This window comes from Sphaeramia orbicularis, chromosome 13 (assembly GCF_902148855.1).
Source record: "Sphaeramia orbicularis chromosome 13, fSphaOr1.1, whole genome shotgun sequence".
Lineage (NCBI taxonomy): Eukaryota > Metazoa > Chordata > Actinopteri > Kurtiformes > Apogonidae > Sphaeramia > Sphaeramia orbicularis.
In genome coordinates, this window is record NC_043969.1 from 34,093,788 (window position 1) to 34,115,896 (window position 22,109).

The 22,109-nt window shown below is 37.7% G+C and overlaps 1 protein-coding gene across 1 annotated transcript; it reads right to left on the reverse strand.

Moving 5' to 3' along the window:
- Window positions 1-542: 542 nt before the first annotated feature.
- On the reverse strand, window positions 543-21,670 carry LOC115431597 (protocadherin Fat 4). The gene is made up of 16 exons (XM_030152073.1): window positions 21,467-21,670; window positions 21,076-21,313; window positions 20,192-20,533; window positions 18,170-19,083; window positions 17,900-18,074; window positions 17,595-17,775; window positions 17,145-17,395; window positions 11,404-15,735; window positions 9,863-9,964; window positions 8,726-9,027; window positions 8,013-8,098; window positions 7,729-7,908; window positions 4,760-4,887; window positions 3,356-3,573; window positions 3,009-3,258; window positions 543-1,976 (listed from the first exon to the last, which is right to left on the reverse strand). The coding sequence occupies exons 1-16, from the start codon at window positions 21,518-21,520 to the stop codon at window positions 604-606; spliced, it is 9,126 nt and encodes a 3,041-aa protein (XP_030007933.1). The 5' UTR covers window positions 21,521-21,670; the 3' UTR covers window positions 543-603.
- Window positions 21,671-22,109: the final 439 nt, after the last annotated feature.

The following is a 22,109-nucleotide window of genomic DNA, read 5'->3' on the forward strand; positions in this document are numbered from 1 at the left end:
AAACAAAATTGATGTTTTTATAGACATTTGAAATTTCAACCATTATAAGTAAATGGGAGAAAAAATTGGAACTTTGACCTACTTTTCCCAAAATATAATCACATCTATTCTAGGTCACTGGCAATCTATAAACTCAATTTGGTATGAATTGAACCAATAGTTTTGCTGCTACAGACATGGGAAATTTCACCCATTAAAAGTATATGGGAGAAAAAAAAAGATTTTAAAAATTCATAAAAAATTAAAACGTTAACCGACTTTTCCCAACTCTGTTCTGGGTCACTAGCAATCTATAAGCTCAATTTTGTATGACTTCAACCAATAGTTTTGCTGCTAGAGTGTTAACAAACAAAGAAACAAAACAAAACAAACCAAAACCAATACCCCTTGCCTCCACTTCGGGGGGTGGGGTAAAAAAGAAAATGAAACATTGAAAAAGAGCCCTGCTATCAATGTCAAAGTCCTCCATTAGATACATTCAACCCCCAGGCATTGTTTTGGGGCAGTAACATCATTCTGTATACAACATTACTTATTTTTTTTGGGTAGAACAGCTGCCATGAGGCAAAATGCACCCGGGAAATACACAGTCAGAAAAAAAAGTTAAATTATTTCCTCAATGTCACTTTGCATATCATTGCTATGAGTGGCCCCAAAGGGTAGACGCGCGATATCGTCAAATACTGGAGCGTAAACCCTAAAAGGCAGCTGCATATTTAGAATAAACTCCATCTGCTCAAATGCATTAGTCGGAGTACCTTCCGTTTTACGCTGGCCTTGAGCACAGCAGCAAGTTTGCTTGAATAATGAGTTTACAGGTAAAATGCTTTGTTGCCTAAAGCTGTGCGCTGACTGTTTGTGCACATACGTCCTGACAGAAAACTGCCCGTAATCCGACTCTGTGCAGGTGAAGGTGCTATCTGTTTCACTGTCGGATGAGAAGTCGATTATTGCGGTGGATTTTACAGGGCTGGACCTCTTGGGTGTCCAGTGTTTCTCCTTTGACTCCAGAGGTGAGTTTAGTTTCCTGATTTCGTCAAATGTGAGAGGCTGAACAGGTTCCAGGAGCTCCGGTTGTAGAAACTTTGTAGCGTAACAAGAAGGTGAATGTTTAATTTGTTCGATATCAGTCTTAGTCAACAGATGCTTGGTTAGAGTCGTCACTTTTGGAGGTTTTATAGGACCGGATGAGGCCTCTTCACCGGACGGGCCTTTCTTAAAACTTGCCAATAACATCTTCAAATCTCCCCATTGTCTATGATCAGATTTTGTATATTTCTTACTGTAAAAATGTTTGTGCCAGGTGAGCTTTACTGACGTCGCATCTGAATTAAAAAACTCGCTACAGACGCTGTTAATTTCGCAGTATTCCACGCCGCTGTTCGACACCGGCTGAACGCTCACCAGACTGGCATCACGCTTGACACTTGACCTCTGCTGATCAGAGCTGAGTTTAGGCGGATGGACTTTTTCTGCACGCACCGCATCTGCTAGCGTTCTGCCGTCGTCGAAACAGAACACCGCGTTGTCTGTCCCTTGCTCTGCTCTCTGTGACAAGCTGTTACGTTGGCATTTTGCATTTTGCCTCCTCGCTCTGTAAAGGGCGACGAACAACGCTATAAAAGCCAGCACTGAGAAAACTGGAAGAACCACAGCTATGATCCACAGAGGAACTGCGTCGCCGGCCTGGGTCTCAAAGCACCGTCCGAGGTTTTGTGTCGAGCAGAAGTCGCACATTTGGTCAGAAACATTATGCAAGCAGACGCAGGACCCGCTCTGCCCACCGGGTCCACATCTCCGCCAAGTCCTCGTCCCTAGGTCCTCTTCAGAACAGGGCGAAGGAAAGCAGACGTCTGGAGAAACACAACTTGACTGGACCAAAGTGGAGCTGGGCCAGACCTCCACCACCTCACTGTGTCCACTAACAGGCAGAGTATGACCTGACATGTTGAAATACTGCACACAGCCCGCGAATCCTGTCAGAATAGAAGTAGTTGTGTTAGCATTTAGCAAAAAGCAGCTCACCTACAGTTTCTACACATGCAGACTTTTCTTGTTTTTACGACCTTACATGCCTGACATCTGTCGATAAATCATTTATATGCTTCGTCATGTCTTTGTTAAGCATAAAACAAACGAAAAAGGCTTCAAATTTTCTTTGAAATGCTCCGATTAACATGGTTCTTGAATGATTTAATGCTACAATTGCATTATTATCATTGCTTTATGCTAAATATGACTGATTAGCTAATAAACTGCATCCTACATGAAAATGAAACAGTATATTTTCAAGCATAAAACACGAAAATATCCTTCAAATTTTCTTAGAAATGCTCCAATTAACATAATCCTTGTATGATTTAACCCATAAAGACCCAGTGGTACTTTTGTGGCAGTTCATAAATTAATTTTTCTCTATATTTAACCTTTGTTAAATGATTTATAACATTTTCCTCTTTAGTTTGAGTTTTTTTTTTTCTGTGTAAATCAGGTATTTTTCTATATTTAATTCACTGATCATATAGATGTTCATTAAAACTCAGAGTTAATTCAAAGGTTATATCAAAAGTGAATGTGCCTTTTTCAATAAAATCTATCATTAACTGAACATAAACACAATGTATTATTCTAATGTCATTGATCCAACTCCATGGATTTTACTGGTGAATCAATGTTGTAGAAGAGGACCGTGTTTCCATAGTAACTATGGAGCCTCTGAACGTCCAAATGGGTCATATCTGATGACCATGAAAAGACGACAAACTGAATTTTACACCAATTATTTACACGTATTGATAGGATTAATGGATCAACTGGTATTAAACAGTTTATATCAGCAGAAGGTTTTGGTAGATCATGAATGTTTGGGGTTTTATAGGTTAATGCTACAAATGTATTATCATTGCTTTATGCTAAATATGACTGATTAGTTAATAAGCTACATCATGCTAAATGAAACTGAAACAGATCAACTTATACATCTTTGACATATTTACAGTACATCTCACCTGACTGTTGGGCCGATGAATCTCCAGCGCCAAGGACAATTTTTTCCACGTTAGGAGGAGTAAGATCAATATTTCTTTCAGTGATGTTCACAACAAGTTTACCATCGACAAGGACAAAAGTGTTGTGTTTGTTGCTGAACAATGACAGAACATGCCATCGTCCGTCACCGACCACAGCGTTGACGGTTAAATCTGACAGGTTTCCAGAGGGGTTGTCTTTAGAAGTACATCCCAGTTTTCTGTCTTTTATCTGAATATCAAACAAAAAAAAAAGTAATTTTTACATTTATAACATAAATACAGTATAGTTAAAGATCTAGCATAACACATGTCTTAAACATCCTTACCTTAAGCACAATAAATCCTGTCTGTCCAAGAACAAATACCAACACTCCATTTTCTTTGGTCTTAAATTTGATGTTAATCACTGGTAAGGCTTCAGTGCTCACTTCTTTTCTTTCATCCAGATTGTATTTTATCAGGTAGTCCCTTTTGAATCGCTCCTTGATAATGTACTCGATATATTCATTCCCCTGAAACTGCAACATCACCTCTTCTGGTATCTCTGCTCAAATAAAAACATATGAAATTAAGTGGATTAGAGTCCAGTTTTAATCTGAATAAATTACTCAGCCAGTCTAATATTCAATATGACTACATTTAGCTTTGATTACAGCATGCATTCATCATTACATTGTTTCAATAAGCTTATGGATAAGAACATTGCTATAGGTACTAGGCATGATGGGTAATCCTTTCATCTACCTGTCTTCACACTCATACCATGTGACCTTTTTCCACTGAAACACAGTCTAATATTAATGCTCTCTAGTAAACTAATGATTGTTTAACCCATAAAGACGCAGTGCAACTTTTGTGGCAGTTCCCAAATGAATTTTTCCTCTATATGTAACCTTTCTTAAGTGATTAATCACCATTTATTATAATATTATTGTCAGTATTTTGCATTTTTTCGGTGTAAATCATTTATTCTCTTATCTTCAATTCACTGATCATGTAAATCTTCATTAAAGCTCAGATTAAATTCATAATTTATCATAGGTCAAATTTACTTTAACCCATAAAGACCCAGTGCTACTTTTGTGGCAGCTCCCAAATGATTTTTTCTCTCTATTCAACTTTTCTTAAGTGGTTTATCACAAGTTATTGTAATATTATCCCCTGTATTTTGCATTTTGAAGTGAAAAAATCTAGTATTTTCCCATATTTAATTCACTGATCATGTAGATGTGCATTAAAACTCAGATTAAAGTTGAGGGTTATTATATCAGAAACAGAGAAAACTTAAGAAAAAGTGACTTTATCAGTAAAGACATCATTAAATGAACATAAAAACAAGCGTCTCCATCCACTGTCATTGAATAAACTTCATGGGTTTTACTGCTGAATCAGTGTTGTAGAAGATGATGGTGTTTCCATGTTCACTACGGAGCCTCTGAACGTCCAAATCGGTCATATCCGATGACCATGAAAAGATGACAAACTGCATTTTACACCAATTATTTATATGTATTGATAGGATTAATGGGTCAATAGGTAGATGCTTTGGTTGCCAGTGGATGTTTGTGTCTTTATGGGTTAAAATACTCACTGCATCAGTTAGAGTTAAAGAAGCCTATTAGAGGAATTCTCTTGCTTTTTGGTTAGTTAAACCCAGGTGGACTTTGTTTTAATCAGGCTGTGCATATAACAATTTTTCATTCAGTTTTTTTGTTTTTTTTGTTTTTTACCTTTGGCACAGTTGCTTCCAGTATAAGGATGTTTGCACTCACAAAGATAGTCAGACCAAAGATCATGACACACTCCTCCATTCTTGCATGGGTTGCTTTGACATGGTGACACCATTGGTCTAGGACACCTTTAAAATGAAGACATACTGTATAAAAACACATGTCTCTATATAATGACGAAGAAAGTAGAATGTTACAGTATCCAGTATTCTCATTTTAAACATAATGTAACATATGACCACCTGCTGTTCAAGGTTATAATAGTTTTGGATTTTTCATTATAGTTTAGTTTCATTTAGTTTTGACTTTTTTTCTCTAATTCAGTTAGTTTTAATTAGTTTTTTGATCGTTTCCTAGTTTTTCTTAGTTTTCGTTATTTTCTAAATGCTTAGTTTTAGTTTAGTTTTAGTTTCTTTATATCTTTAATTGTCTTCACTGTCGAATTGAAATAAATCCCAGACAGGGCTCTGCTGCTTTCTCCCAATTTTAGTCTCCATGTTTCCAGGTAGAGTGGGGAGGAGAAGACGCCTAAACGACAAGTGACAAGAAGTGACGGACCGTTAAATATCATATGGTGCCAGCAGCTAAAATTGCTTGAGGGAAATAAATCAATTTTATATCAATCTGACATTAAAAAAGACGAAAACAAAGGGAATTTTATCCATAATTTTTCATATGTTTTAGTTAGTTTTGTAAGCACACAATACAGTTTCAGTTAGTTATTGTTTTTTTTCTTTTAATTATAGTTTTTATTTATTTCAGTTAACGAAAATGTTTTTACAATTCTAGTTTTCATCATTTTGTTAGTTTTTGTTAACGATAATAACCTTGCTGCTGTTACATGTCAAGCTTGTTGTTTCCTTCATTGTCCACAAATTGATGGGTCAGGAACTTACTGTCTACCCTCTCTTTAAGGAATACTTCACTGACTACACTGTCCAAGTGTAAAAGACAGTAGGTGGCAATTAAAAAAAAAGATAATTTTGCTTATTTGGTGTAATTCATTACTTATGAGATACATTTCAATTTCAAAGAGCAATAGACTATCAACTTACCTCCCAGTAACATAACACAACAGAGAAGTGAGTTTAACACGGAAGCTGGAGCCGGTGCAGGAGCCAGGTCAAACCCACCAATAGAAACTCTTCTCTAATCTATCAGCGTAGGCCCCGCCCATTAAGTGCAGTTAAATTCCCAAGCAAAACTTTTGAAGTCTCAAGCAAAAGTTTTTAACTCACAAGCAATGAGGACTGATTTATAAGCAAAATGATCTTTCTTTTTGATTGCCACTTACTATCTTTTGCTCTTAAATCTCTTTTTGGTTGCAAATGTATTCTTTTTAGTGGTGGGCAGCGATTAAAATTTTTAATCGCGATTAATTGCATGGCTTTCTGCGATTAATCGCGATTAATCGTATAGTTGTTGGGGGGGGGGGACGCATCAACAGCATGTATTGCCTTTCAGTGATATTCCACACTGGAAGTACTCCGGTGATAAAAAATAATTGCACGTCAGTGCTTCCAAACAACTGTGTCCTTCTCAACCCCACCATCTGAAGACATTTAAAATGAAAATGTCCATGTAAAAAACCACCACTTTTACACGTTTATGTCCCCACCAGTGTATTCACAGTTGTGAGTGACTGACAGGAGTCTTAAGCCCACTAATCAGTACTAATACTAATAAGCCCCTTAATATGTGATGTTCAGTTGTTCAAAGCAAGCAAAAGGGGCCCTGAAGTGGTCAGAATAAGTTGCACTAACGTATGTTTTGTCCTTTCCGTGTTACCGTAGTCAGTCCGGACATAGAACTAACAGACATGTTTCTTTCACTCTGTTTGTATGGCCCCAAAAACGTTTGCCTGTGAGTATTTTATGTTCAGTTGTTGTAAGAATGAATAGCATCAAATCTCTCTGATGTGAGCCTTTGTTGCTGAATAAAAAGACGTAAATCTTTAATTAACCTGTAAATGCTAATCGTTAGCGTGTCTATGGATTTTCCCATTCAAGTTAGCATCGAGATAAAATGACTGCTAATACAACATTCACATCGTAAATGAGTAAAGGTTAGTTCAAAGGCTGGCATATTAGACCTAAACACAACCAATGAATTTACATAAACTTAGCATGAGCCTGCATAAAGAATTAGCAACCCATCTCCGACTGCTTGCATAAACAAATTAGCTTAAACATCAGCATTACTTGTAAAGTTCGCCGGTTTTCTCCTCTCAGCTGCACATACACACAGCACCTGTCTGTGCACCGGCAAAATAAAAGCATGAGTTTCAAAATAAGAGTCCGTATGTATAAATCAACTAAGACTTGCTTGAAAGGCAGAACAATAATAAAACGGCGTTAACGTGAGATAAAAAAATTGTCGGCGTTATTTAATGAATGCGTTAACGCGGTAATAACGCGTTAACTTGCCCACCCCTAATTCTTTTTAATTGCATATCCCTTCATTTTGATTGATGAATAAAGAAACAAATTTCTCTCCATATCCTCCTTTTACTGTTTAAGGTAAAATGTGTATATAGGTGGAGTTGAGAAGTAACCAACCATGGGAAAAGACTACACATATATAAGCTTTGAAAATTTTACACTTGGTCAGACAGCAGGGGGCAAAGCTTTGGACGAGTGCGCTCTGTTGTCTCAATATTCTTACATATGTAACAATATATTTGCTTTAATCCCAATCCAGTGACTTTTGTGTTTGCGCTTTGGGTGTCTAGAAAAGCGCTATATAAATCCAATCCCTTATTATTATTATTATTATTATTATTATTATTATTATTATTATTATTATTGCTTCAAATTGTGTCCAGAGTGTTAGAAACTTCCATGACAATACAAACATAAAACCTTTTTTTTTTCGGTAATAAACTGATTTTTCTTTTTTATTAAATTTATCCAAAAGATCAAATGTTGTGTTTCCTTTCTTACTCTGCATGTTTCATTTTGAATACGTACCTTTCAAGAATGTTATATGTGGCGAGGGCCATTGAAGATCTCAGTACCACTCCATTCACGTTAATATTACGAATACACCCAACAAAATCATGTGTTTGTATCTGCTCAGGATGAAGTAAAACAGATTCAACAGTCCTCAGTCCTCCCAGTGTCATGTTGATGTTTCCAACATCTAACATCCTGTTTGGATACAGACAAAGAGAGATCATTAATACAGTTTTAAAGCTGCACCAACTTCCGCAACAACAAAGAAAGAACGGGATAGCTGTAATAGTCAGATTTACCTTTCAAAAATATGACCAGCATTCTGAGAAAAACAGAACCCATTGTTTTCAGTTTCTGTGCAGTTGTCCACATGCAGAAAGCCCATCTACAAAAAGCATAATGCAAAAATAAATAAATAAATAAATAAATGTATGTAATGTTCGGTACTATAAATGTCACGCCTAATTTCAGTCTGAGCCACGGATGCAACTTGTCATTTAGATTATTTCATATGCGTGTATCCCCCTTTTTTTCTTGTTTTTTTATTTATTGCTACTATTATTATTATTATTATTATTATTATTATTATTATTATTACTACTTTTATATATCAGATATGCTTTGTATTTATGTGGGTACCACCTAGAAGAGGGAGGGGGTGGGATTGGAGGGATAACAACTTGTGTATTTAATGCATTTAGGTCCATTGTAAAATATACTTATAAAATGATGAATAAAATTGTTAAAAAAAAATTATGTTCTTTTCTCCTATGATATAACAATATTGCAATAGCACCTTTTAAAACCAGTGTTACAAGATACTTCATAAAATAAAGTAGTACACAATATTAAAAATAGCAAATCATACACAAAACAAAAGAAAATGCACTAATTAAAACTAAATTAACAAAACAATTATGCAAATACCAATCTACACAAATACATTTATAAAAGCTTGTTAAAATGAGGCACGTCCATTCTGTTGTGATTATGTTATGTTATTAAAACTCACACTGCCGACCCTTCTGGCGCTGATCTTGTGGAAATGTCCGTCGGCCACCTGCTTGTTTGTCTGCAGCATTACAGGTCCTGAACCGAGGTCATAAGACAGATGTACGGCCCCGTCCCGGATCTCCAGGGCCAGGTACTCTTCGGTAGCTGGTCCTCCTGGGTTGTACAAGAGGAGGGAGTTCCTCTGCACTGTGGCAAACTCTAGAGAGATTAAATTAGTCCTGCGGTCTAACGGAGGAAACTCCATGAAGGACAGTTCTTCAAAGCCATAACTCTGCTCCTCACAGTGGATTCCACTCACTCCTGCAGTAGGAAAAGAAACATGGGACTAGTTATCTTGGACAAATTATGATCAGTTCATATAATTTAACCCTTACCCAGTGCTCTTTATCTATACCTACACATGAATCCCCTCAAAACCGGTGTACATATTAAATTCTGAACCAGTATATAGTACTTAGTTTAGTATTTCTCATGCATAATATGTTTCTAAATAAAGGATTGGCATACATATTTTTTGGCTTCATACTTAATTCTTTTGAAAGAGAGATATTTTGCTTTTTTAAATGGAATTATGCATTTTAAAACATTTCCCTGTGGTCTACATAAACTGTAAATGCTATGCTTGGGTCTGAATTCTTCATTAATTCAACTCCACAGGTTCATCCTCAACCTTATTTTTGAGTAATGACACCAGAAAGGTGGTTTTGAGCGCTGGCCCTTTAAATGCACATGAGCCACTTCACAGCCCACCCCCTCCTGGTTGTACAGAGGGCTATTTACAGGTGAGAGTGTGTGTGTGTGTGTGTGTGTGTGTGTGTGTGTGTGTGTGTGTGTGTGTGTGTGTGTGTGTGTGTGATTATTTATGATTATTTTGTGCGGGTTGGGCATATTCAGGCGGAGACAGAGGACGGAATGAAAACGTAATTGACAGTCTAATAAGTAAAAGGGTCAAAAGAGATGAGTATACAAAAACAAGAAATCAATGAGGGGTTTTAAATAATAGTATAGAAAGAAAATTAAAGAAAAATGAAAGAAAGGGGAAAAAAATCAATAATACCAATACAATACAAGTGTTCAGATGTCCCAGACATTTGACCCAGACAGTGTGTTATAATTGAACGCCTTTTTTTCTTACCAAACGGACAGAGACAAGTGAATCCTGTTTGCGAGTTGATGCAGCTGCCGTGGACACATGGTGTAGATCTGCAATGATCTATGAACTTCTCACAGGCTTCTCCTAAAAAAAGAAAATAATACTTTCATGTATCAAGATTCTGATCTCTCTTGGTGTAGAATTGTGCAGTGTTGGGAGTTATGCATTACAAAAGTAATGCATTACATTACAATTGCAATTACATTACAGATCACTTTTTGTTGTAACGCAGTAGTGTAAGGCAGTACTAATCAATTTTTAGTAATATTTTACTCGGTACATGTTCAATAGCCCTTGTGTTACAACACACTTTTTGCCCATAATTTAATTGCCCCCCCCTCAAAAAAAAAAACAAAAAAAAACAAACAAACAAACAAACAAACAGCAAGACCGTGAGACCTTAAGGCAGGGATAGGCAACCTGTGGCTCTAGAGCCACATTTGGCTCTTGGGCCCTTTTCAAGTGACTCACTACTGTGGCTTTGTCAAAAATATCTGGAAATGCATTATACTTTTTTTTTTTTTTTTTGAACACATTTTGTTATTGTCGCAACCATAAAGTCATTCTGAACTAAAAAAATTGTGCTAGTACTAGTAATAGTAGACTATGCTTTATTTTATGACAATTACTTCATTTGCTTCATATACCAGTCAATTTCTGTTGCACAAACACAATAATGACAAATGTCAGTTTTCTTTAGCGTAGTTCTGTAATTTCTTTGTAGTTCTGTAAATGCACAGAAACTTTGATTGATCCTTGACATATTCCATACAAACTAACCCTAAACAGTCACCCCTTTGAGGTAAAACATACAGGCATATCTTTTGGCTACTGACAGTTTTTTTTCCATTTCAGTTCTAAAATGGCTCTTTGGACAGTAAAGGTTGCTGACCCATGCCTTTAGGAATCAAAAATGCATCAGTGAAGTTCTATTTCCTGATCATGTTCAGCCAGTGGATGAAGACGACAGAAGACAGTCCATTGGCTACATGGACGTATGCTCATTACTAACCCTAACCCTGCTTTAAGAAGCTAGTTAGCATGATCCCTGTGACTAGCAATGACAAGGTAAGCTAACGTTCCTATGACAAGTTACAATTCTTTATCAACTGCAGATTTATCTACTGGTGTCCTCAATGCCGTGCCCCCTGTTTGAACATGTAAAATGTTGAAAAAATGCAAGCGTTCCTGCTGGGATTTGAACATCATAGATAGACTGTAGCCTAACTTTCTGAGCTATTGGTCCACATGTACTTTGGGGTACAAATTTATGCGTCCCAAGGCCCTCCTATTGTACTGGGGGGGGGGTTGGGTTTCTATTGCACATGCTCTATTTATGATGAGAGTCTGTATGTAACTCAAAAGTAATACCAGAGTCATGTAATACATTACAGTTCTGAGACAGTAATATTGTAAGGTAAGGAATTACTTTCAAATAACAGTAACAAGTAATCTGTAATGCATCACAGTTTGGAAGTAACTTGCACAACACTGGAATTGCGTAATAACTCAATAAAATCTACCTTCAAACCCAGGAACACAGCGACACCAGTATCCATCCTGATTATGAATACACGTCCCGTTGTTTTGGCAGTTCAGCTTCAGGCATTCATTTATGTCGGTGGCGCAGACAGGGCCGGAGAAGCCGCTCTGACAGTGACAGTAGAAACTTCCCAGAGTGTTCACACATGTACCTTCATTCTTACAAGGTCTTGCCTCACATTCATCAATGTCATATTCACACGCTGTTCCGGTGAAGCCAGCCAGACATGTGCAATTAAAAATCTCCTTCTGCGGTGACACAAAGATGACGGCGACGCTTTCCAGGACAGCAACTTCCTGGCTGATGTAAATGTTTTTGTTGCATGACGCCCCGTTGTGACAGGGGCTGGTGGAACATGGATCGCTGGTGATGTGAGAAATAGTGACGTTGCTCTGAGACTCCAGTAATTTCTTGTGGCTTGAAGAGATTCCACTTGCTAGCTCTTTGCTGAGATATTGACCGTTGTAATTTTTAACAGCGGCTAACAGAAGGATTTCAGAGCCAATGCGTTTCATTCCAAATAGATGAGTCTTGGAGGCCTGTAGGTTAAACAGACTATCCAGAGCTTTGACAAATCTCAAATACTGATTCGACAAGAACTCTCCCATTGAAGTTGAAGACACATAGAATAATATACAGTTGTCTACAGATGCATTTGTAAATCCCTTGTAGTTTATGTAGACACTGTTGTTGACTGGGTCGTGAAACTGGTCTGTTGCCTCAATAGTGATGTTGTATGTAGCCTCACCTTGAAAAGGAGCCGAACTTAACTCACATGTACCATTAGCTATCGCAAACATAGCCAGCGGCCCACTTTTAACAACACAAGTAAACGTGTCATACTGATCATGATCCTCAGGACGGACATCGCCAATTATGCCTCCCTGGAAAGAATTTCCAAAATATTTCACCTCAATATAAATGTTTCTAGGAATGGAAGGATTATCGTTCTCATCCATGATCCTGATGTGAAACATTGTTGTTGACGAAAGTGGAGGGACTCCTGCATCCCTGACAGCCACCTGGAGTTTATATACAGCGGTCTGTTCTCGATCAACAGGTCTTGTGGTGAATAGAACCCCATCAGGAGTCAATGAAAAAGTAGTGTCTATTACAGGATTCACCAACCAGTATGTAAATGGTCCCTGGTTTGGTGGTAAGTCTGAGTCAGTTGCATTTAATTTAACCACTACGGTACCTTGAGGCAGATTCTCCTTCAGCTGAGCTTCAGTAACAGTGAGTTTGGGGGCATTGTCATTGACGTCAACAACGGTTACTATGACATTAGTGGTCCCGGTGGCTGGTGGAGAACCATTATCAGTGGCTGTAACTGTAAGGTTGTACATCGGCCACTGTTCTCTGTCGAGTGGAGAGTTTACAGAAATGACACCAGTGGATGGATTCACAGCAAATGGAAAGTTTGTGTTTCCCTTTTCAATGCTGAAGAAGAAATGATTCCACTTCAGTACAGAGTCCTGATCCAGAGCACTCACTGTTGTCACATAAGTCCCAACTTCACTGTCTTCTGTAACATTTGCAAAATAAAGTGAAGAGGAGAACATGGGTGCGTCATTAATGTCGATCACACTGATCTGGACTAAAGCCTCGTCCACATCCATCCCAGTTATAACCCCAGAATTTTTAGCCAAGACTTTTAGAACAACTTGAGTGTTACCTTGCTTCCTCAAACTGCTTGTTGTGTATATTTCCCCAGAAATCTGATTGATTTCAAAGCCCATATTTTTGTTTTGGCCAAACATCAGGTAAAACACCTGGCCTTCAGGGCCTCGGTCATGATCTGTAGCTATTACTTTTCCAACCCTTGTTGCAATAGGAACATTTCTAGACACAGAAAAATGGAATTCTTTTGCCTTGAATGAAGGTTTGAACTCATTGACATCTGAGATTTGGATGACAACGTGTGCCAAACTAAATAAAGAATGGCCATCAAGGTTGGATGCTTTGATTGTTATATCAAATGTCGGCTCTTGTTCATAGTCGAAAATCTCCAAAGTGGTGATTGTGCCATTTCTTGAATCAATCACAAATTTATCCACATGACCGGCAGTGAGAGAGTAGCTTATTTGTGCATATGGGCCTGAATCAGCATCGGCAGCTTTTACATCAAGGACATTTGTCCCAATTTCTGAATTTTCGGGTAAAGATATGATATACTCCGGAACTAAAAAGACTGGAGGATTGTCATTCACATCCACAACAACTACAGTCACATTTGACAGACCACTTTTAGATGCCCAGCCTCCATCTGTGGCTGTAATTTGGAACTGATAGATGCTTTCTTTTTCAAAGTCAAGCTCTCTGGTCAGTATTATCAGCCCGGAGGATTCTCCTACAGAAAATGGTAAATGTAGAGTTTCTTCGGTAATGCAGTACATAATGACACCATTTGAACCAGAATCTTCATCTTCTGCCTCAATTTTCCCAATTACTGATCCCTCTGGCAAGTCCTCGGGGACAGTAAAAGTGACATCTGGCTCCTTGAAGCTCGGAGAAAATTGATTTGTGCCAGTAATTTCAAAGGTAATTTGGGTTTGTGACGATAAAGGAGGAAGACCCTTGTCTTTTGCTTCAACTGAGAAAGTGAGAAACACATTTATGCTCTCTGACAAACTTTGATTCAATACCACTTTTCCAGTGTCACCGTGGATCCAAAAGAACTCACTTGCATTACCTCCAATTAAATAGTATTCAATATCAGTGCTGCTGTTGTTAATATCCTGATCTATTGCTGTAAACTGGACAACTTCAGTTCCAATGAACATGTCGTATGGAATCGCAATCACACGCTGTAAAGGCAAAAACACCGGTGCATAGTGGTTATGTGGTTCTAATGTCACTATTACAGTGGTGTTACTGTGCAGTGGATCGCTGCCACAGTCAAATGCGACCACTGTAAACTGGAAAATATCATAATCTGAATTCTGCAACATTAGTGGCTGCTTCGTATAGATTTCACCAGTCGAAGCGTTCACCCAAAATCTCTCATTTGGAGGTTCTATAATGTATAAAATATGGCCATTCTCCCCTGTGTCTGCATCTGTAGCAAGGACTTGTAAGACAAATACCTCTTCATCTGTTGATTCTGAAAGGAATACGCTGTATAAATGTTCAGAAAATACTGGTATATTATCATTAACGTCTGTGATGATAATAGTGACGTCAGTGCTTATGCTCCATGCCGAATCATTTGCATTTATTTTCACAATGTAGTGATCCTCCAGCTCCCTGTCCAGAGGTTGTTGAACGATGATGTAGCCGGTGTCAAAGTCAATATAAAATGGCATATATTCACTATAGTCAACAATGGAATAATTTATCCCTGCATATGCGTCGGTGTCATCATCAGTTGAGGTGACTTGTATGACCGTTTGTCCGATCGGAGCATCCTCAGGTACCTCCGAGATGAAAATCTGAGCGAATCGAGGTGCATTGTCGTTTCTGTCTAAAACACTGACAATAACTGTCGCTCTGTCTTTATGAAGTGGGTTGTCTAGTTCTGCAGCTTCAACCGTTAAATTAAATTCAGGTATATTCTCTCTGTCTAAACTTGCAGTGGTGCTTAATAAACCATTTTCAGGGTCAATTATGAAAATGTAATCCATGTTTCCTTCTGTGATGTTGTACTGCACAGTTCCATAAATGCCAGAATCTGCATCAATTGCAAGAACGTCACAAACCCAAGATGGTGGCGAATTCTCAAAAACTTCACACCTGTATTCAACTTGAGTAAACAGCGGGACATTATCATTAACGTCAGTGATGTTTATGTGAATTTCTATGAATGATGAGAAAGGAGGGGAACCAGAGTCTCTGGCTTCTATCAACAAAGTAAACTCCTTTTTGTTTTCGTAATCCAGAGGGTTCTCCACTGTCAGATTTCCATTCAGTTGGTTCACATGAAACATCTCCTCATAATTTCCTGAGGCAAGATAAAAGGAAACTGGTTGAGCTCTGACGGTTGTAGCTGCGACCACAGTCAGTAACGTCCCCACTGGATCATCCTCAGAGAGAGAGTAATTCAACGGATCCACTCGAATCTCTGGAAATTCGGATACATTTTGAAATCGGATACTTACGGTAGTAAAGTCATATTTAGGATTTTCTCCAGCATCTTCCACATGTACATTAAGTATAACATCCTCTGTCCTCCTGAGAGCAGCTGAAGTGAACACAGTACCGCTGTATGGGTCAATGGAAAACAGATCTGCACTTGGTCCGTATAATGAATAATGAAGTTCTGCATTCATCTCAATGTCTTCATCTGTAGCTTTCACAGCACAAACAACTGAGCCTGTAAGGGACAAGAACCAGAAGAACAGAAGTTCAGTCAGATGCAACCACTGTTCTTACAACACAGTCTGTTCATGCATAGCTTTTAATTCTCAGTTGTCTCATTTACTAGCATTTATGGCTCTTTGACAAAAAAAGACCTTGGCATAGGACATATTTAGTCTAACCCAGGGGTGTCCAAACCTGGTCCTTGAGGGCTGGTATCCTGCATGGTTTTAGACATTTCTGTCTTCCAGCACACCCGGTTCAATTAATAATCAGCTCATCATCTAGCTCTGCAGAAGCCTGGTAACAATGTAATGGCTTCCAGGTGGTCTTGAAGAGGGAAACATCTAAAACATGCAAGATACCAGCCCTCAAGGACCAGATTTGGACACTCCTAGTCTAACCCATAAAGACCCAAACATCCACCATCGAACAAAATCGTCTACTAATGTAACATTTTAATACCTGTTGATCCGTTAATCCTATCAATACATGTAAATAATTGGTGTAAAATGCAGTTTGTCATCCTTTCATGGTCATCAGATATGACCCATTTGGACGTTCAGAGGCTCCATAGTGAATGTGGAAACACCGTCATCTTCTACAACATTAATTCACCAGTAAAACCCATGGAGTTGGATCAATGACAGTAGATGGAGAAACTTGGTTTGTGTCAGTTACTGATATATTTTACAGAAAAAGTCACTTTTTCTTCAGTTTTTTCTGTTTCTGATATAATAAACCTCACCTTTAATCTGAGTTTTTATGAACATCTACATGATCAGTAAATTAAATATAGGAAAATGCATGATTTTCACTGAAGAAATGCAAAATACAGAGGATAATATTATAATAAATTGAGATAAATCCCTTAAGAAAGGTCAAATAAAGAGAAAAAATGCATTAATAACTGCCGTAAAAGTAGCACTGGGTCTTTATGGACTAAATAAACATTTGTTTCGCATTAGGAAAAAAATCCCTCAAAGCCTGAGATATTTTATGATAACAACAGACAGACATGAGTTGACAGCAACCTTGACTTTTGAACTCTATAATTTTGCAGCTCTTTGTCAAACTGTTCCTTAAACATCCCTTTTGAAACATAATGCACAATTCCTTAGTGTACAGTTAATTTCTGTTATTATGTTTTAGTTTAGTAAAAATTGTTTCAGCTGTACAGTTTACTTGATTTATTTTATTTTAGTTTAGCTCAAGTGTTCATATTAGTCATGCGAAAGGAACTCGCAAAGTAAGAATTTCATTGCTCAGTACTGCTGTGTATATGACAATAAACTGAAATCTTCAGACCAATGGGCTGATGGAAACACCATCACCATGTACCATAGATTCACCCAAAAATAGATGCTGTTTTTCTTTTAACAGGGATAAAACACAAAAGTATCAATTACAAGCGACAGCTCTCACCTGCATCCATCTCAGTGGGCACATAAGCCACATATGGGCTGTTCAGAAAATGGGGCCAGTGGTCGTTAATATCTCCTATCAGCACGGTAACAACAACAGAACTGGACAAAGGCTCAGTGGGATGTTTATCAGAGCCGATCACCGTCAGCCTGTAAATTGCTACCGTCTCTCTGTCCAGTAAATCAGTTGTATAGAGCTCTCCAGATGTTTCTTCAATAGAAAAAGGTACGTCTGTGTTCTCCATGAAATACCTAGTGAAAAAAATACCATAGCTTTGTGAGTGTGTGAATAAAATTTAGGCAAGCATATTATATATTGAATAAATTAGGTGAGGAATACATGATAAATATAAAACATAAAATTTTTTGATACTGTTATCATTATATTTTCATTTCCTAACAGAAACACAAATGATATTTAACTTAATTTTTATTTATTTATTTTTTTTACCTTATTTCCCCATTGTCACCTTCATCAATGTCCGAAGCCATTATCATGGCAAACACAGTGCCTGATGGACTGTCCTCTGACACTATGGTGTTGTAGACGTCCTCAGTAAACTCTGGACGGTTATCATTCATATCATCCACTATAACATGTATGGTTAGGGTACCAGTAAGAGGTGGTATTCCTTTAAATGACAAAAACAAGGAAAAAAAAAAAATAGGTGAAATAAATCGTAAATCTGGGGCAATCATTTGTGTAGAATATTAAATATATCATACTTTTTTGCCGTGTTACAGTACATAAAATACCTGAATCAACAGCAGTGATGACTAGGTTGTAAATTGATTCTTTCTCTCTGTCAAGGCTGCGTAGAATCTGAAATGTTCCATTAGGAGTGATGGAAAACAGACCATCATCGTTTCCTTTTTGTATGAAATACATCAGCTGACTATTGATACTCAAATCTTCATCCAAAGCTGAGACCTGGTAGAAAGTAAATTAATTAAAAAACATACAAAAATAGACATTATCAAATTTTTAGTCCCTTCAGTAAACCTTTAGGCAGGAGCCAGTATTACCTGATGTGTTAGATGAAAGGGGTCCACTTCATTTTCCATTACATGGATAGACAGTGTTTTTGGAGAAAACATAGGAGCAAAGTCATTAACATCCAAGACTGTGACACTGACTTCAGCAGTGGCAGATCTGGGTAAGTTCCCCTGATCTACAGCCATGATATTTAAGGTATAGTTGGAATCTCTCTCTCTGTCCAGTTTGTCCATGACTGTGATGACACCTCGAACTGAGTCCACCACAAACGGACTCTCCTGGGTCAACACATAGCGGACTTGTCCATTTGGTCCAATGTCTTGATCATGAGCGTGAACCTGAAGCAGGCTCTGTCCTGTTGGGATGTCCTCCCTTACAGTCAGGCTGTATGTGCTCTGTGAGAACTCAGGGTCGTGGTCATTAACATCCTCTACTTTAATGGTTAGGTTCACAGTGGTTTCCAACTTGGGCGAGCCTTTATCAGTAGCTGTTAACCTAACAGTAAACACATCTATGTGCTCTCTGTCCAAGGTCTCCTGCAGGTATATTGTTCCGTTTCCAGTATCGATGCTGAAATTACCACCAGAAGTGTTGTTTAAAAAATATAAAACCTCCCCGTTGGATCCGACATCTGCGTCCACAGCATGTACAGTCATTACAACTGAATGAAGTGCAGCATCCTCTGATACACTAACACTGCTGGCTGTTACAAACAAAGGGGCATTGTCATTGACATCATCAACTACAATCACAACATGTACTGTGCTGGTGAACTGCAAGGCCAGAGGCAGAGCACAGTCATTCGCTGTGACAGTCAGATTATAGGAGGATTGTCTCTCTCTGTCTAACTCTGCATTCAGACATAAACTACCAGATGGGTTAATGACAAACACTTGGTCTTCATTTCCGTTCACCACTTGTAAGTTCAGGTCTCCATTGATTCCTGATAGAAAGAAAAAGATAAATATTTCAGATTCTAAAATGTCATTATACTTATGTGCTATACATTTATACAACTGCCTGTCTGTTAAGTTCATATAAAGATAGATATAACCTTTCATCACAAGTATAAGACAGTACAAACAAGCACATTTTCAGCCTGTAATTAAATGAGCATTTAACAGGGCTATATGACACCTGTACTCTCAAATACGTTAAATTATAATAATGAAAAAAAAAAAAAAAATAATAATAATAATAATAACCTTAAGGTGTTTAGAATAATCTGCTAAAGATGCCAGGGTATTAGATTGCAGAGATATGAATAGAATAGATTTACACCAACAGACCTGTGGATTTATGTGACCACTAGAGGGAGTATTTGAATTTATAGTATGTATTATGTATTTGAAGACAGTGAGGATTAAGGCGAGAGTAGAGATGATCTAAAAGTTTATTCACAGTATTAATTTTTTGGTGTGCTTTATGTTTATTTTTGTTGCTTAGCTATAGATTTCAGCTGCTTGGAACATGGTTTCTCTTCATTTTTCTAAGCACATTTAATAGAAGAATGTGTGGATAATAGGTGGCGTTTATGTATTATTTCCAAATATGTATTGCTGTAAAATAACTTATGAATCTCTGTCTATCTGCTTTTTGTCTCATTTTGATCTTCAGAAGGTCCATATCACATAGATTTTAAAAAAAATTGTGTCACTGTTTGCCTTTATTCAGCTGATAATATAGGTTTTTGGACATATGAACATAAATATCCTGAAACAACCATAATAATATTGAAATAAAAGGTTTCAACTTGAGTTAAAGTGGACAAAAAATAATTTGGAAGCTGAAAACACTGACTATATAAATGAAAAACATACTTTTGTTCTCCAAATTTCACTGAAAATATCCATTCCCAGACAAAGAAAATGTAAAATGTGCACCAAATGAAACCTCAAGTTCACGCTTGATGTAGACTAATGCAAAATTATTGAAACAGAAAATTATAAATAATGAAGCAGAGGTCTGAAGCACTGCTGTGGACCTTTGCGGGTTAAAACAAAAAGAGCAAAACAATATGTCTGAGTTTTAACTGTACACTCAGCACTTACCATCATCTTTATCGGACACATTGAAAGACAGGAAACAGGTTCCAACCCGTGTGTTTTCCAGCAGTGACGCAGAAAAGTCATCCTTACTGAAAACAGGGGGGTTGTCATTGACATCCAGCACATTAAAATACACCCTGACACTGGACACCTGTGAATCCCCCTGCTGGGCCACCACTGTGAGAATGAAGAATCTTTGTGTTTCGAAATCCAGGCTGCGGGATAATAGAAAGTCCCCGGAGAGGGGGCTGAGGAGGAACAGGTTCTCTCCGTCATCCTCCTGCACTGAGTATGTGATAGGCGTGAGACTCGTAAATGTTATTCCCACTTTTCCCACAACTGTACCTGTCAACACAGAGGACAATACTAAATGACTAGTAACAGAAGTACCTTTCATTCTAAGGATTATGTGTAGGAAGGCTGCAAAAAAGGCAACAGGAAGGTAGGAATTGAATACACAGACCATCAAAAGTCATCAAAAACAATAGTTATGCTATCAAGTACTAACTCCTGTGTGTATCATGTGACTAAAACAGACAGAAAAGAAAACATGGAATGCCTGAAAGCACTGTTTTTGTCAGTACAATGCCATAGCTATTGATGTAAGAACTGATGTGATTTTGGTTATTATCAAGAAAACACAGAAAATGTCTAGATATCAGCTCTGAAATTAAACTCTTATGAGCTGTTTTTTGTTCTTATCATTATATGTACCTTTAGTTGTACCAGGCATTAAAATGAACAAGAAATTGAAGAAAACAAGGGGTGGTCTAATAATTTTTTCCACAACTGTACAATCATCATGTAATAGTAAGGATAATTGCTGTCTATGTAAAATATTATGTATTAGTGCCTGATTTGAATAGTGAAGGCCATGCTGTACAGACCTGGTAGTGTGTCTTCTTTCACTTCAAATGAATAAACAGTTTTGGAGAAAGCCATCTGTGTACGCCATCTGTTCTGAGAGTGTAAGCCGGCGGTGCCATGCTTGGGCACAGCACCAACAGATGCATAATACCAGGAGGGAAGCGTATGTTGTCCTGAGACAGTCTCTGCAAACTGCCTCTCACTGCTCACATTGGCTGTATTTCCAGAGAAAGTATTCGAAGATGCAGTATTGAACACCTGAGGAGTCGAAAAAACGAGTGTAGAAGTTCAATATTTTACATGCATTCTTAAATAACACTAAATTTCAGCAGTGAACCATGCAACTATGCACTGTTTCTAATCAATAAATCCAATAACCAGCTCTCAGTGCTGTTAAAGAAGTAGACTTACCACAAATGTAAACACTAAAATCCTGTGTTTTTTCCATCGTCCAGTAGATTCCATTGTAAAAATCACTTTCAGGTGCCTCTTCTACTTTGTCATGTTTGCACACTGAGGTAACAGACTGAGACCCTGTGCATTACAAAGTAGAAACTGTTAAAAGTAAAGTCTAAGAGACTGCACTACATTACCTCTGCAGAAAGCCAACAAGAGGAAAACTATAAAAGCTGTATCCATAGTGATTACTCATTCTTCTCGGCTTGTAATCCTGACTGACACACCCCTTTGACATCACTTTATGCAAATCCAGCAGCAGGAAAAGTTCTCTGGGAGGTCCTGCATGCAGCAGATTAAAAGTTCCACTGTTTACTTCCATTCTCTTATGTATCATTTAATTAAAAATATTAAAGTTATGAGGTAACGAAACACAAGAACCTGAACTGAGATGATTCATAAGGTCTTGTATCCTTCAAATTACGGATGAGTCAAAAAGAGGAATATTACATCCTGCTCTGTTTTGCTGAATCAGTCTGTTTTATATTCTCTCCATGGTTTTTGCTATTGAAGGTTTTCAGTGTTGAGATGAAATGGACTCTTTGAACAGTTGCCTTCAGTAGGGTAGCCTGGAGGGACCTTTTTTTTTGTATTTTAT